Source organism: Martes martes, assembly GCF_963455335.1.
Source record: "Martes martes genome assembly, chromosome: X".
In the NCBI taxonomy this organism is placed as follows: Eukaryota; Metazoa; Chordata; class Mammalia; order Carnivora; family Mustelidae; genus Martes; species Martes martes.
This window is the reverse complement of record NC_137897.1, coordinates 14,938,615-14,954,226: the sequence shown is the minus strand read 5'-3', so window position 1 is coordinate 14,954,226 and position 15,612 is coordinate 14,938,615. Positions and strand designations below refer to the sequence as shown.

Here is a 15,612-nt window from a genome sequence, read left to right as displayed (position 1 = left end):
TTTTGGTTTTTCTTTTCCCGAAGATTTTATTTATTTATTTGAGAGAAAGAGAGCAAGAGAGAGCATGAGCCAGGGGCAAGGAGAGGTAGTAGCAAGCTCTATGTGAGGCTTGATCCTCGGGCCCCAGGATCATGACGTGAGCCAAAGGCAGACGCTTAACTGACTGAGCCACCCAGTTGCCCCTCTGTAATTATGAAGTTTTAAAGCAGACAAACTAAAGCATAGTTTTTAAGGCCCATATGTAGATGGCAACAGCCAAGGCAAAATAAGAAAAGTGGTTAACATTGAATGAGGGGTTACAGTGTTACATTTCTTGGCCACATGTCTGTTCACTTTTTGGTAAATCAGTGAACTGTATAAGTTGGTGATGTTGGGGTTGTGTAGGGTTTGTTTGTTCGTTTTGCACTTTGTTATTCTCCACAATAAAAAAATACTTGCTATATAAGTGACTGTTCCCTGAACCTTCATTACTCCATCGATCCTGGCCCCTTCTTTTCAGCTAACGAATATACTCTTAATTTCAAAACAAACAAACAAAAAACAGCCCTTTCTTTGACCTGGCTTCCTTTCAGCTTTCTGCACCATCTTTCTGCATCCTTTCAACAGAAAGCCTCTTCAAAGAATTGTCTGTGCTTTCTGGTACCATTTCTTGGCTGCTTTTATTCCGCAGCCCATTGGTGGTTCGTTCCCACCAATCTCCTGAAACTTCTCTTATTATGGTCAGCAGTGGTCTGGTTGCTTAACCCAGTGGCAGTTTGTTAGAAAGGCGACTCTCTGCACCATTTGTTCACACAATTCATTCAACAGATGATTGAGGTCTTGGCTACATCTATGTAGGATGCAGTGTGAACAAGACTGACAGGATCTTCTGTCGTCTCACAGTGCTTGCATCCTAGTGGGGGAGACAAGGAATTAATATTTAAACAAATGAATGTAATAACTTCAGGTAATAATAGGAGCAATAGACATAATAAACCAGATTATTCTTGAAGTGTGAGGGAAGGAGTAGGGGCAGGAGCCATTTTAGAGAAGACAGTTAAGAAAGTTGTCTCTGGGAGTATCTGACACTGTTGGCCACTTTCTCCCCATTTAGATCTTCCTACTCCCATCTGCTTCTTCTGCCTCCCTAACAGTTCCTCTTTTGGTCTCCTGCTTGACCATTCCTTCTTTGCTTGCTTTTTTCTGTTTAATTATGAAAAATTTCTAATGTAATTAATAAAAATAGTGTTAATACAGTGAACACATATATCAGTCATGCAGATTCAGCAGTCATGAAGATTTTGCCACATGTGCTTCATCTCTTCATTGAAATATTTTAAGCATTCCACGCATGCCATTTCTCACCTACTGCAGGTTGCATCACTAGAAAGTATGGATGTTTTCTTATATGACCACACCTAACAAGACACTACTAAGGTATCCACTAATACCAGTTCTTAAACAGATTTTTCAGGTTTTCTCCAAAACTGTGTCTCTGTAGTCCCAAATCACATCTGAACCTTTCATTTGGTTGTATTTCCCAAACTTCTGTTTTTCCAGAACACTCTACCCTGTTTTTTCCTACCATTTGCTTGTGGAAGAAACCAAGACAGTTTTATAGAATTCCACTTTCAGAATTTATCTTGTCAAAAAACGACCCTAAGTACATGAAACAAAAAGCATTGAAGCCAATCCTGTTGCTTACTATAGTAAGGGAGAGTGATGCTAATCTGATAGCGTCTAAGAAGTGTAGACCACTGTTCTTACATAGAGTTTTGGGGGAAGGGTGGAGTTCAAAACTTGGCAGATTTTCAGGGCCATAAGTGGGTTGACATCATCTCTAAGAGTGGTTACTTGGGTGGGACTGTTGTTGATCACTTGGCACTCAGGTGTGGTTGTTGGAGTCAGTCCATTCTTGTTTGATTTTCACAGATGAAGAGCAGTTATTGATGGGTTGATTTGGAAAAAACAGAAACAGTGTTTACCTAGGCAAGTTGTTTTGATTAGTTAAATGACTTTAAAGCCAGTTCTTGTGGCTCTCTTTAACATGGTTACCCAACAATTAGTCTTTTCCTAGGAGGGTTGAAATTGTTTTATTTTCCTTGTAATATTGTTTAACTTGTTCCTTTATCGCATTTCTCGTTAAACTTTTTTTTGGCAAGATTGTTTCATAGCTCATGCTGCACCCTATTGTGTCACATCAGAAGGCTTAGAACACCTTGTTGGCCCACTTTAAGTGATGAGTTCCTATAGTTACAGCTGATCCCTCTCTTGCGAATTTCCCTGGCAGGCTTTCATCTAGTGTTTTCAACCACTGATAATCATTAGTTGAAACATTTATTTTATTAGGGATTCAAAAATCATGATTTTTCTATTGCTTTTATTCCTTCTTCATTTATTAGTTGGTATTTCCCAAAACACTGAACTTTCTCTAATCAATGAGGGCTCTTCAGTTACCTTGAAATAAGGTTCAAACAAGAAAGGCAGAATAAATGTTTGATTCTTTTATTCTTTTTAGATTTTATTTATTTATTTGACAGACAGAGATCACAAGTAGGCAGAGAGGTAGGCAGAGAGAGAGGAAGGGAAGCAGGCTCCCTGCTGAGCAGAGAGTTCAATGTGGGGCTGGATCCCAGGACCCCGGGATCATGACCTGAGCTGAAGGCAGAGGCTTTAACCCACTGAACCACCCAGGCGCCCCTAAATGTTTGATTCTTAATTTCTGGTTGTCAGAGCCCTGATTACCTCCAGTGGTGATGGTGTCCAATGAGTTGGGTTTTATGTTAGTTTTGACTTTTTCTTATTTTACTATAATGACTCTCTGGGATATAATCATCAGTGTGATTCAACGTTTACAAACAATTGCATTCATTTTTTTTTTTAGCTCTAATTTTTTTTTATTTCTTTTCAGCGTAACAGTATTCATTGTTTTTGCACCACACCCAGTGCTCCATGCAATACATGCCCTCCCTAATACCCACCACCTGGTTCCCCCAACCTCCCAGCCCCCGCCCCTTCAAAACCCTCAGGTTGTTTTTCAGAGTCCATAGTCTCTTATGGTTCACCTCCCCTTCCAATTATTTTTAATGCTCAAGTTGTTCTTTTTCTGACCACTGTTTAAATGTTCTTGTTCCCCAGGGTTTCATCTCTGATATGCTTTTCTTCCCTTCTGTGCTCATTTTCCTGGCTGACTTCAGTCATTTTAGTTACTCTCAAATTACTCTTTCTTACTTTAAGTTAACCAGGCATCAGACCTGTATTGGCATTTAATCACCAGCATAGCTCTCCAAAAACATGATATGTACGACTTAACATTTTTAATTTAAATTTATCTGTTTGGTGTTCTTTTTTTCTTCTTGTATTTTCAATTACCCTCATTTTTTAAAAAGACTTTTATTTATTTATTTGACAGAGAAACACAGCGAAAGAGGAAACACAAGCAGGGATGTGGGAGAGGGAGAAGCAGGCTATCTGCTAATCAGGGAGCCTGATGCAGGGCTCGATCCCAGGACCCTGGGATCATGACCTGAGCCGAAGGCAGACACTACTGACTGAGCCACCCAGGCACCCCAGTTAGCCTCATTTCTAAGCACCCTATTTCCCTAGCCAGAAACCTGAAAATCATTCTTGATTTCTTCCCCTCTCTTGCACTTGCAGGTATTGACCAAATTCGCTCTCAGAAGTTTTTCAGTGTCCCAGGCTTTCCTTTACACTGCACTGCTTATAGTTCTCAGACCATGGTGGTCTCCTACCTACACTACTGAGTGAAGCTCCGAAGTAAAATGGCTACAACTACCACCACTTCCCACTCCAGATAATCTATACTAACCTCTGGAGTTACCTTGTTGAAAATAAATTTGGTCATGTTAGTCCACCATTGAAAGACCTCTGCTATATCCTTATTACCTAATATGGCAGTGTTTTCCCAGATTTGTTCAGTTGAACCCTAATTCTACAAGATGTGAATAGATATTCTCTGAAAAAGACGTGCTAGCAGCAAATATTTAGAAAAACACTGATTCTTTTCTTTAGATTTCTCAGCCTTTCGTATGTAGTGTATTTTATTCTGTGTCTCCAAGAGGGATATAATAGATAGCATTCCACAAATTCATTAGATCATGAAGTATTTTTTTGTTGTTGCTGAGTATCTAGAGAAATTAAAGGTATTTAGTAAAATATTGGGGGAATGCTGGCCAAGTGAATAAATTCTCGATCTTTAACTGCATTTAAGGCCTTTCAGTCTCTCGTGTTAAATTAGATATCCCCTGCTATTCCCTTAGCAGTCTTTCCATGTGTCCTTCTGAACTTGCCTCTTCACATATCAGGATTATCCTCAGGTTGTCCATCTCCATCTTCTCCTATCTTTATCTCTGTACCCTCAGCACTGAGGAATAGCTGGCACATTGTAGCTCACTAACAACTCACTGAATAATAAATGGATCTATTTCTGAAGTAGAAATTTCTCTGCTAGCCGTTTCCCCAGCTGTTATTGTTTTCATACTTAGAGATAGTTTCCTTAATGTATAAGTTAGGGGAAGAAAATAAAATTATATATTAAAGCTGAAACTGACCTTCAAGCTCATTCAAGCTAGTGGATTTCAAACTGTGTGCTGTAGACTCTTAGATGTTCCACAGACCCCTTTCCCACCAGCTCCTCTTCCCTGTAGGACTGTTAAAGGAAATGGGAGGAAAACATAGGCATATGAAGCACATGTTCTTTTAGCAGTTTTAAATAGTGGATTTCTTAAATTCCTTTTGAAAAAAAGGTTCCAAGGCTATAGTTTGGGAGCCATTGATCTAACGGTCAGTCCCCTTGCTTATAAAGAAGTAGTAACAGACCCAAGGGGATTGTCTTTTCCCAAGGTCACAAAGTTCTTAGTAACAGTACTAGAACTAAAACTCGGATGATCTTACTCTCACAGCAGTGCTTGTTGCAAAATTTATAAAAATGAAGAAGTTTGTTAGAAAATTATGGACTGGGGTGCCTGGGTGGCTCAGTCAGTTAAGTGTCTGCCTTCGGCTCAGGTCATGATCCCGGGGTCCTGGGATCAAGCCCCATGTCGGGCTCCCTGCTCATCGGGGAGCCTGCTTCTCCCTCTCCCTCTGCCCCTTTCCCTGCTTGTAGTCTGTCTCTCTCTCACTCTCTCTCTCAAATAAATAAATAAAATCTTTTAAAAAAAATTATGGGCTAAAATTCTATTAAGTGTCCACACCAAAAAACCATACACAAATGTTCATAGCATCTTTATTTGTAGTAACCCAAACGACACAATCCAGATACTCTTCAACAGGGAAATAGATAAACGAACTGTGGTACAACTATACTGTGGAATATAACTCAACAACTTGGATGAATCTCAGGGGAATTTATACTGAGTAAAAAAGAAAAGATTACACACTTTGTGATTACACTTACGTTCTTAAAATGACAAAGTTACAGAAATGTAGAATAGATTTGTGATTGCCAGAGGTTAGGAACTAGAGAGGGAAGGAGGCAGGTGTGGTTATAAAGGGACATGAGGTATGCTGGTGGTAATGAACTGTTCAGTATCTTTACCGTGGTGATGGGTACAGCAACCTATACATATGGTAAAATGGCATAGGACTAAGCTTCTGCACACAGTGAGTGCAGTTAAAACTGGAGACATCTGAAGGAGATCAGTGGATTGTACCTAAAGTCAGTATTCTGGTTGTGATAGTGTACTATGGTTTTGTCAGATGTGACCATTGGAGAAAACTGGGTAAAGTGTACACGGGATCTATATTATTTCTTACAACTTAGTATAAATCCACAATGATCTCAAAATAGAAAGGATTAATAATTTTAAAATAGAATACAAATACTTCCAAAAAATAAAATGTTATTATGTGGGTTATTATTTAGAGCCAAGCTTGGGATGCCACAGTTTTTGAGTCCTGAAGCCCAGAGTCTTTTACGAATGCTTTTCAAACGAAATCCTGCGAACAGATTAGGTAAAATTTGTAATAAATTTGTTTCTTTTGTGTGTTTGTTGGTCTTTGGGATTTTTTAGTTGGGGGGAGGTGGGTATTTGTTTTTGTTGTAGAATTATGACATAGTAGTACATATATTAAAAACAAACACTAAATTATCTATTCCTCCTTGAAATAAAATTACCATTTAATCAAAAGTTTTAAACCATTTAATTTTTGATAGGTGCAGGACCAGATGGAGTTGAGGAAATTAAAAGACATTCATTTTTCTCAACAATAGACTGGAATGTGAGTATACAATGAAAATTTGCTTGAATTTTTTTGTATTTAATGCATGTCTAAATCTCTCTTGTTTTTTCCACCAGAAACTGTACAGAAGAGAAATTCATCCACCTTTTAAACCTGCAACTGGCAGGCCTGAAGATACGTTCTATTTTGATCCTGAGTTTACTGCAAAAACTCCCAAAGGTAAGGAGAAATGTGAAAACCTAAATGTAACACATATATATGACTCCTAATGCTATCCTCATATCTGCCCTGTGTACCGTATCCCTGCTTCAATAACTAGAATATTAGTAACTCCTTTACAACATTTTATAGCAGTTAAGATCCTTGTTAAATCTTTGATACTCTTTATGTGAAAAAATTCTTTGGTTGTGCGTTCATTTACCTGTAGCTATTTTTACATGAAATACTCTTCAGTATAGATAGTACTCTTTAAAACTCTGAGGTTAGGTAGAATTCTGGAAGTACTTGTGAAGTTCAAATCCAAAACATAAACTTTACATGTGGTGTGATCATTTCAAAATGATTCATATCCTGTGTCATGCTTTATCCTAAAATTGCATAAACAATGACTCTTGTAGAGAAGTTATCTTTGAAATGATAATCTGTATTTTATTAAATTAGTATGTGTTGCATGTAATTTTGTGTTCTGCACTCTAGTACTCTCTCATTTAGGTGTACCAGACCCCAGGTTTATCATTGACAAGCAAATAAATAAAAAGTGTATTTGCATATATTTTCTATAGAGTATATCATTTAAACCTCACTATAAAGCTTTCCAGTCAATATCCTCATAATTTATGTTAAACATTGATGGATTTTATTATTTTTTGGTAAGACAGTCTTAGAAATTTGGATTAATATGTAAAATTTTATCAAATACATGAATAGTGATATGCATAGAATTGATGATATACGGTAATGTTTTACTTTGCTTTCTCATTACAGTTTGGCCTGATAGAGGAAAAATGTCAAAAGAGAGCAGTTCTGTATTATATTCTACCCAGATTGGTTCTCTTAGCATAGTTCTTCAGTATAATACTGTCACATTGATTTAAAATGCACTAAACAGTATTTGTTGCTGAGAATGTCAAGCTGATGTTAAAAAAGAACTTTATGTGGAGTTGATGTTTAAGTATATTGCCTGTTTGGTTTTTGCTGGTGCCTAGACTTTATAGTGTAATTATAAATATTAGTATGCTTAGTTGTGTGTTTGTATTTATGAATAGCACATTTGTTATGTCTTATTTGTTTTTGTAATTAAATTTTTAAAGTATTTTTCTATTTTTGTTAATGCCAGTAGATTCCACACAAATAATTTGAGTAACCATATGTGTCATGTCATAAAATATATTCTAAGGACTGCATACCATGATTGTCTCAGAAATTACTTTTGTTCCTTATATATATATAAATATAGTAATTTTTAACTTGTAGTTTAGATTTCTAGATTCTGATGTTATATATTGAGATCACCAGACTAAATTTCTTTCTCCTAAATTATCTGTAGGGGAATCTTGTATCTCCCCCTCATCAGGAGCCATAGCATTGTTAGGTTATCATGTAGGGTTGCACTGTTTAGTATGGTAGCCTGTAGTCACATGTGGTTATTTCAATTTAAATTAATTAAAATTTAAAATTTTGTTTCTTGGGGCGCCTGGGTGGCTCAGAAGGTTAAACCTCTGCCTTCGGCTCAGGTCATGATCTCAGGGTCCTGGGATGGAGCCCTGCATCAGGCTCTCTGCTCAGCAGGGAGCCTCCTTCTCCCCCCCCCCACCCCGCCTGCCTCTCTGCCTACTTGTGATCTCTCTCTGTATGTCAAATAAATAAAAAAATCTTTAAAAAAATAAATAAAAATTAAATTTTGTTTCTCAGTCATGCTAAACCACATTTCAGATGCTTGAGAGCTGCATGTGGCTACTGGCTACCATATCGGACAGCACAGATAAAGAAAATTTCCATCACTACAGGGAATTCTATGAGACAGTGCTAATTTAGAATAACATTAGCCTAGTAATTCATTGATTTATTATATTCTTCAATGAATTAGCTATTTTCTGGGCTCAGAGGAGATAGCATGTTAGAGTTGTGATACCAATAAGCCATCAGGACAAAGCTGATAGAGTGTTTCACTGAGTTATCCTGGAAGCCCTGGATGCCTAATAAGTGGAATTCAAGAATAAGTGAGAAAGGTCATACTGTCAACAATTCTTCCTTTAATTAGCTTTCAGAGTATTACCTTCTTAGTAACATATTATTCTTTTCAGATTCACCTGGCATTCCACCTAGTGCTAATGCACATCAGCTTTTTCGGGGATTTAGTTTTGTTGCTATCACCTCAGATGATGAAAGCCAAGCTATGCAGACAGTTGGTGTGCATTCAATTGTGCAGGTGAGTGAATGTATAATTTAAAATTTGAACTGTTTTAAGATATAGTTCACTGTGTGAATAATTAGATTTATCTGCTGTTTTTAAGTGGGTGACTTAAAATACATTTTATGTCATTGATCTTGAAAATTCCTTTCATATGCCTCTAAAAAGATTAAAAAGAGAAAACTGTGCCTGGGTGACTTAGTTGGTTAAGCATCCAACTCTTGCTTTCAGCTCAGGTCATGATCTCAAGGTCATGGGATTGGGCCACTGGCGGACTGTGTGCCCAGTGCAGAGTCAGCTTGAGAGTCTCCCTCCACTCCCCACCTGCCCCGGCTTGCACACACCCATGCTTTCTCTCTCCTCTTTCTCTTTCTCTCTCTCTCTCTCTCTCTCACTAAAATAAATAAGTAATAAATCTTATAAAAAAAAAAAAAAGAGATTGCTTGCTCCAGAGTCCTGGATACCTATCTGACTTGAAGCGGGGAGGGGGGCGCCTGGGTGGCTCAGTTGGTTAAGCCTCTGCCTTTGGCTTAGGTCATGATCCTGGGGTCCTGGGATTGAGCACCACATCGGGCTCCCTGCTCAGTGGGGAGTCTGCTTCTCCCTCTCCCTCTGCCCTTCCTCCTGCTCATGCTCTCCCTTATTCTATACTCTCTCTCAAATAAATAAATAAAATATTCAAAAAAATAAAAGAGAGTTGAGATACATATCACCATCTTGTCTCTACCCTCTCCTCCTATGCCTCATGTTTATCAGCCCTAACTTGTTTCATCTTCTGCCTCTGTCAGGTCAGCTGTGATGAACTGAGGTCTCCTGATTCCCTGATGGCTTGGAACAGGGCTCAGTAGACTTGTTCTGTAAAGGGCCAGTTAATAAATATTTGAGGCTTTGGAGGCTTTGTGATCTCTGTTATGACTCAACTCTGTCACTGTAGCACAAAAGCAGCCATGGACTATAGCTAAATAAATGAGCATGGCTGTGTGCCAGTAAAACTTTATAAAAGAAATAAAAGTGAATTTCAGTCTTATATTTTCCAAGTTTTGTGCCCTTGTTCTTTTGGAGCCCCAATTACTATTTAAAAGAAGTGGTTATAGGTATTATCTTAGGGTGTCCCCCACCTCATTATCCCATCTGTTTATCAGAGTTGGAACACAGGGTAAAAACCACAGAAGCAGGATTCCAGATGTCTGTGTGTTTGTAACAGGAGACTGGACTAATAAATGTTATTAGAGGAACACAAGTAGTACAAACCATTAGATTTATTTCTTCCCATCCTAGTATCATAGAAAGGTAAATTTAATTCATCCTCCAAGTCACAGAGGGAACTAGATACATCTTTTGAAGCACTGATTGTTTTTAGGGCAGTAATTAGTGCTTGAATTTGCTTGATGATGAAGTTGCTTTTGCTCTAAATTTTTTTTTCATGAGTTAGTCATCTTTGTTTCCACTTTCTAGAAAACCAGTTTAAACACTGGTTTTTAGATAAAGTTCATGGTTGAAGCAGTTTGTTCAGTTTACTATAGCAAGCATGTGATGTGTATTAAGTTTTCAAGTTATAACTTCTGTGCCTAACATAGAAATCACAAACATATATTCTACAGATTTCAAATTTTAACCCAAACACAGTTCATAGGCATTGGTCGGGGGGGGGAGGTCTCCTTTCAATATAGCCAAGGACAGCACAACTTCCCCCAGCCTGCTTATGGAACTACTGATTTGCTTGCCATCATCCCACCACATGTTATTCGTCTTTAACTCATTAACAGTTTCTCTAGAAGAAGTTGTATTGAAACTTTGACTTGAGGGTGGAAATGGAGGGCATGGCTACTGGTAGTCCACAATGATGATAATAGGTATCACCTTCAAATACATTATTTTTATTTAGTATTCACCATTAACCATTAACACATGTTCAGGGTTACACAGTCTGCCAGAGGGACCTCTGAGACAAGAATCCAGATGTTCTAATTCTAAATCCTCCTAAATATTTTTCTTCTGTACCAGAAGCTTCAAACTTCTCCCTATTTGCAAAAGTACTTCAAAGACCTAGCACCATTTGGGGAATGGAACAGGACTCAGTCACAGGCAAGGCTTTCCACCCTTTGACTAGTAACTGCATTTTCTGTTGTACATATTCAGTTTTTTCTTTTTAACATGAGCTTTTTAAAAAGCCTATTTCTTGCTATACATTTTATGGTAGACACCTCTAAAATACACAGTTGTGGGGGTGCCTGGATGGCTCAGTCGGTTAAGTGGCTGCCTTCGGCTCAGTTCAAGATCCCAGGGTCCTGGGATTGGGCCCCAAATTGGGCTCCCTGCTCAGCGGGAGGCCTGCTTCTCCCTCTTGCACTCCCCCTGCTTGTGTTCCCTCTCTTGCTGTGTCTCTCTCTGTCAAATGAATAAACAAAATCTTAAAAAAAAAAATACACAGTTGTGGAAGAATAAATGCTGTAAAGATTCATTTTTAGGGGCGCCTGGGTGGCTCAGTGGGTTAAAGCCTCTGCCTTCCGCTCAGGTCATGATCCCAGGGTCCTGGGATCGAGCCCCGAATCGGGCTCTCTGCTCAGCAGGGAGCCTGCTTCCCCCCCCTCTCTCTCTGTATCTGCGTCTCTGCCTACTTGTGATCTCTGTCAAATAAATAAAATAAAATAAAATAAAAAATATTCATTTTTATTTTGATTATATTCATTTATATTTGTTGTTAACATCAACAATGTATAATGGGTAACATATTCCCCTAAGATAATTTATACCGTAGTTATCATAAAACTGTCAATTTGTAATTGTGTTTGTAGCAGTTGCACAGAAACAGTATTCAGTTTACTGATGGATATGAAGTAAAGGAAGATATTGGAGTTGGCTCCTACTCTGTTTGCAAGAGATGCATACATAAAGCTACAAACATGGAATTTGCAGTGAAGGTAAATCTTTTCAGATTTAAAATGCAGCTCTGGGGTGTCTGGGTGGCTCAGTCAGTTGCGTGTCTGACTCATGATTTCAGCACAGGTCTTGAACTCAGGTTCATGAGTTCAAGAGTTCATTGGGCTCCACGCCCAGCATGGAACCTACTTTAAAAAATTAAATCAAAATATAAAATACAATTCTAACAGTTATTATTCACACATGTCAGTACCAGTTAAAATTAAACACTTCTTCTTTGGTAAATGTGCCTCTTTTGTTTTGTTTTGTTTTGTTTTGTTTTGTTTTGCTTTAAAGGTTAGGTAAATTTAAGTATCTGCCTAGCAACCCTCAGGGGTCTTAATCTGGAACCACAGATTCACCTGTAAACTAAAGGCAAGGTAGCATACCTCCAGTTTGCTGAAGGTATTAGTACAGTTTACATCTGACCTGATTTTTAGTAACATCCTTTTACCCTGAAAAGTCCCCTATTTTGTGGTCTGTTAGGGAATTCCTCAAGATTGTATGCCAAATTTTAAGTGTTTACATTTTTCTGGCAAAAATATTCATACTGTCCTTTACATATAAAGGGATCTGTGGACCAATAAAAGTAAACCACTACTGTTACAAAATTTGTTATCATTTGCTGTTTTAATTTCATCAGGTGTCAAGACAGTAAGAATTTTCTAAGCCAAAAACCAAATCACGTGGCTCTATAATAAAGTTTGAGTTACAAACCTGTAGTTGTAAGTGAAAAAATACTATATTCAAGTCTCTGCCTTTTCATTTCTTGAGATGGTAGTCACTGCTCTCCCAATATAAGCAATTTAAGTAATATCTAAAGCTTTCAACTTATTTTGGACCTTAGAACTGGTCAATAAGTGTGGGTAGCTCATTTTTAGTTAGTAGGAAAGTGGCATTAATTGTTATTATTTCTGTACATCCACCTATCATCTGATATGATTTCACTGTGTAAAAATGAAAGTAAATGTATTTTATATATGCATAGCTAATATCTGGGAAGACACACACCTACATAAAAAATGGTAATTACTATTCTAAACTTGGATGTAATTGTTTTAAAAACTATCAGTGTCCGGCTTTCTATCAGATGTAGGATGAACCATAGAAATGCATGTTAATTTGCTCTTCTCCTACTCATTGCTCATAGTGAAATCTGGGGTACATAGGAATTTTCACATTGCTTACATGAAAGGAGAGAAGGTGAGTAATGTACATGATGGGCAGTTTAAGGAGGTATCTTGCCTCCATAAACGCATCAGAAGAAAAGCAGAAATGCCTTGAGGCCCCCTTTGAATTACAGAAACCAGAGGCAGTATACCAAAACCTTGAGAATATCTTCAAGCTATTTGTGGATTCTTGTGACTTAAATTTAATTCATAAAACCAATCCCAGCACAACTTCATTCTACTGAAATTACTACAAATCTAAGATCTACAAACACAAGTCTGAATGTGACATAAGCTCTGCTCAGATTAGCAGATCAAAGAGAAAGTTGCTGGGAATAACACCTCCCAGTGTGTTCTAGTTTTCAAAAGACTAGTCCTGGATCATCTCCCCTGAATTAGGATGTCTATTCCATATACGTTTCCTCTTAATCATCCATTTGCTATGGTAGTCCACAACTTGCTGTGGTAATTCCACACTGTCATTTGCATTTGATTACAGTGTACACCTAATGTTTGTATTCCCTCTTCTCCTCATACAGAACTGTTTTACAACTAAATCTATTTCAGGTAGCAGATTTGGCTTGTACTGTGAGTTGCAAGCTCTTTCCTCAACTGCTGGAGCATTTGAGTATTTATTGCATACATTAATTACTAAGCTTTTTTAAAATTGAAAATATAAAGGTCACAAAATTTGTTTCAGACTACCCTTTGGACAAAATGAAAGCCAAACTTGTCCTTTTAAAAATAGATATAATATTACTTTAACAGATTAAAACATTAAGAGGTATATTTTTAAGAAGCTGCTGACAGAAAAGGGTTGGAAAGCTACATTAGTATTTTAAAGGGCTTTATTATAATAATTAAACTTAACTCTAGCCAAGTAAAATTCTAGGTGTGGTTTTCTGCTTAGCTTTCTGCCTAGCTTCAAAAATAAGCTTGTTCTACTTAGCTGTTAATTAATTTTTTATAAGTAGCTTACAACTAATGGGTTATTCCATTGAAGCATTTTATTAAAGGAAGTAAAGTTAATTCAATAAACAGATGCTAGTGGTAGTATTATAGATACACCTTATTCTTAATTATCTGTATTGATTGGGCTTAGAAGTTGACTGATTTTCCAGGGTTTAAGGACATTCAAGGAGAGAAGAAGGATATGTTCTTCGTACCTCTTCTTGAGGCTTTTGAGTGTTTAGAAATTCCTAAACTTAGACTGGCGTTCAGACTTTGATTAGACAGTCTGGCCAAGTACTTGAATAAAACTGATTGATAAATGGCTCATATGTCCAGTATTTATATAAGATAATACCTAAAGTCTGTAGCTATTTGTGACCTTAATAGTTCACGAGATTTTATGATAAATATTTGCCTTTTAGATTATTGATAAAAGCAAGAGAGACCCAACAGAAGAAATTGAAATTCTTCTTCGTTATGGACAGCATCCAAACATCATTACTCTAAAGGATGTAAGTAGTAGATTCTTGAACTTCGATCATTGGAATCAGTTGTCCAGCTCACATTTGGAATGTTTTCAAATATATTGTGGTAGACAAATAACTTAATGAGTAACTTTTAAAAAAAATTGAAGGACAACATATACACCATAATTTAAGTTAATAAAAACCTGTTTGTGTAGTTAATTCTTATACTTTTGCTTTAAGAAAAGTGTTACTGACATTATTGCTTTTAATATCTTTATTGGAACATTTGTGTATTAAATAGTATTAGGGATTGACTAGTCTCATGCTCCATGGACTCCCCAGACTGTCTTCCACAGTACTGCCAGAGAGAGCAAAACTCGTATGTAACCACGTTACTCCTCTGCCTATAGTTCATACCCCCTCACCTCCAGTCCTTGCCTTCCTCTGTCTGCAGTGGTTTTCACACTTCCTCTTCCACCCCATCCCCCAACCATGCTCCACTATGTGCGCATCTTTAAACTTTCCTCCTTTTCTCATGCTGTTCTGTCTTTGAATTTATGGTTTCCTCATTTAATACTACCACTTACCTTCTTTGCCTGCCTTACTACCATGCATCTAAAACTTTGCTAAAACATTACTTCCTCCAGGAAGCCTGTCCTGAGCGTCACCATACCCCAGACAAGTAAGGTATCCCCTCCTTGCTACCTGTGGTTTTTATCATAACAGAGCTGTTGGCAAAAGGTGTGAACTCCCCAGACAGCATTAAATCTTCTCTTGCTGATAGTGCTCAAAGGCTGTATCTGGGTTGTAGACCTAACATGTCCCGTGGCCAGGTCAAGCCAGAGGACTTTTAAGGTACCTTTCGCCTTTCACCTCTGAGATTTCGTGAATTCCAAAGTTTACTCTCCCTTCTTCATAACCAAAACTCCTAATTTCCTCAGATTAATTTATTGCTGCTCACTGTTAGAAGGAGAATGTTAGCTTAGTCCCATTAAATGTGAAGCTGTGTAACTTAAGTGACTCTTTGATATAACCTGCAAGAATCCAAGTAAATCAAAAAGAAGGTATAGAAAATATTTTCATCTTTGCCTTACAAACTCCCTAAGCTGTCACTGTTTTTCACATCTTTTCTCCTTCCTTCATTTCAAATTCCAAAGTCTCTAAAATTTTCCCGACTTTTATTACAGCATCTCCGACTTTTTAACTCTTGTTTCTATCTTCCTCTCTACTAGAATAAAAACATTGAGGAGGGGTACCTTGTTTTCTCCATTTTGGGGGCCCCAGCACATGGTACCTCTTATGGAACTAAATAAAAGTGTGCAGTAACCCTGTGGTGAAGGGGAATAAAAGGAACTGAAGTTTAATGAAGGGGTCATTTCAGTTTGGGATTGCCTGGAGTACAAATCCAAATGACAAGGAGCTTTCTATTTCTACATGAGGAGTAAACAGCATGCTTCTGTGTGGTTAGATGGAATTTTTGCTACTTAATCTTCCTACTTAATTCTTGCCACAACTT

General features: G+C 37.6%; 1 protein-coding gene across 2 annotated transcripts in view; it reads left to right on the top strand.

Annotated features, from left to right (window-relative positions):
- RPS6KA3 (ribosomal protein S6 kinase A3) overlaps positions 1-15,612 on the top strand; it is a 111,377-nt gene that overhangs the window by 80,434 nt on the left and 15,331 nt on the right. For both annotated transcript variants that reach the window (XM_080831229.1, XM_080831228.1), the window contains exons 11-16: positions 5,864-5,952; positions 6,155-6,219; positions 6,297-6,399; positions 8,484-8,608; positions 11,386-11,511; positions 14,052-14,141. In XM_080831229.1, the coding sequence (XP_080687355.1) occupies positions 5,864-5,952; positions 6,155-6,219; positions 6,297-6,399; positions 8,484-8,608; positions 11,386-11,511; positions 14,052-14,141 (598 nt within the window). The remainder of the gene's footprint in view (positions 1-5,863; positions 5,953-6,154; positions 6,220-6,296; positions 6,400-8,483; positions 8,609-11,385; positions 11,512-14,051; positions 14,142-15,612) is intronic.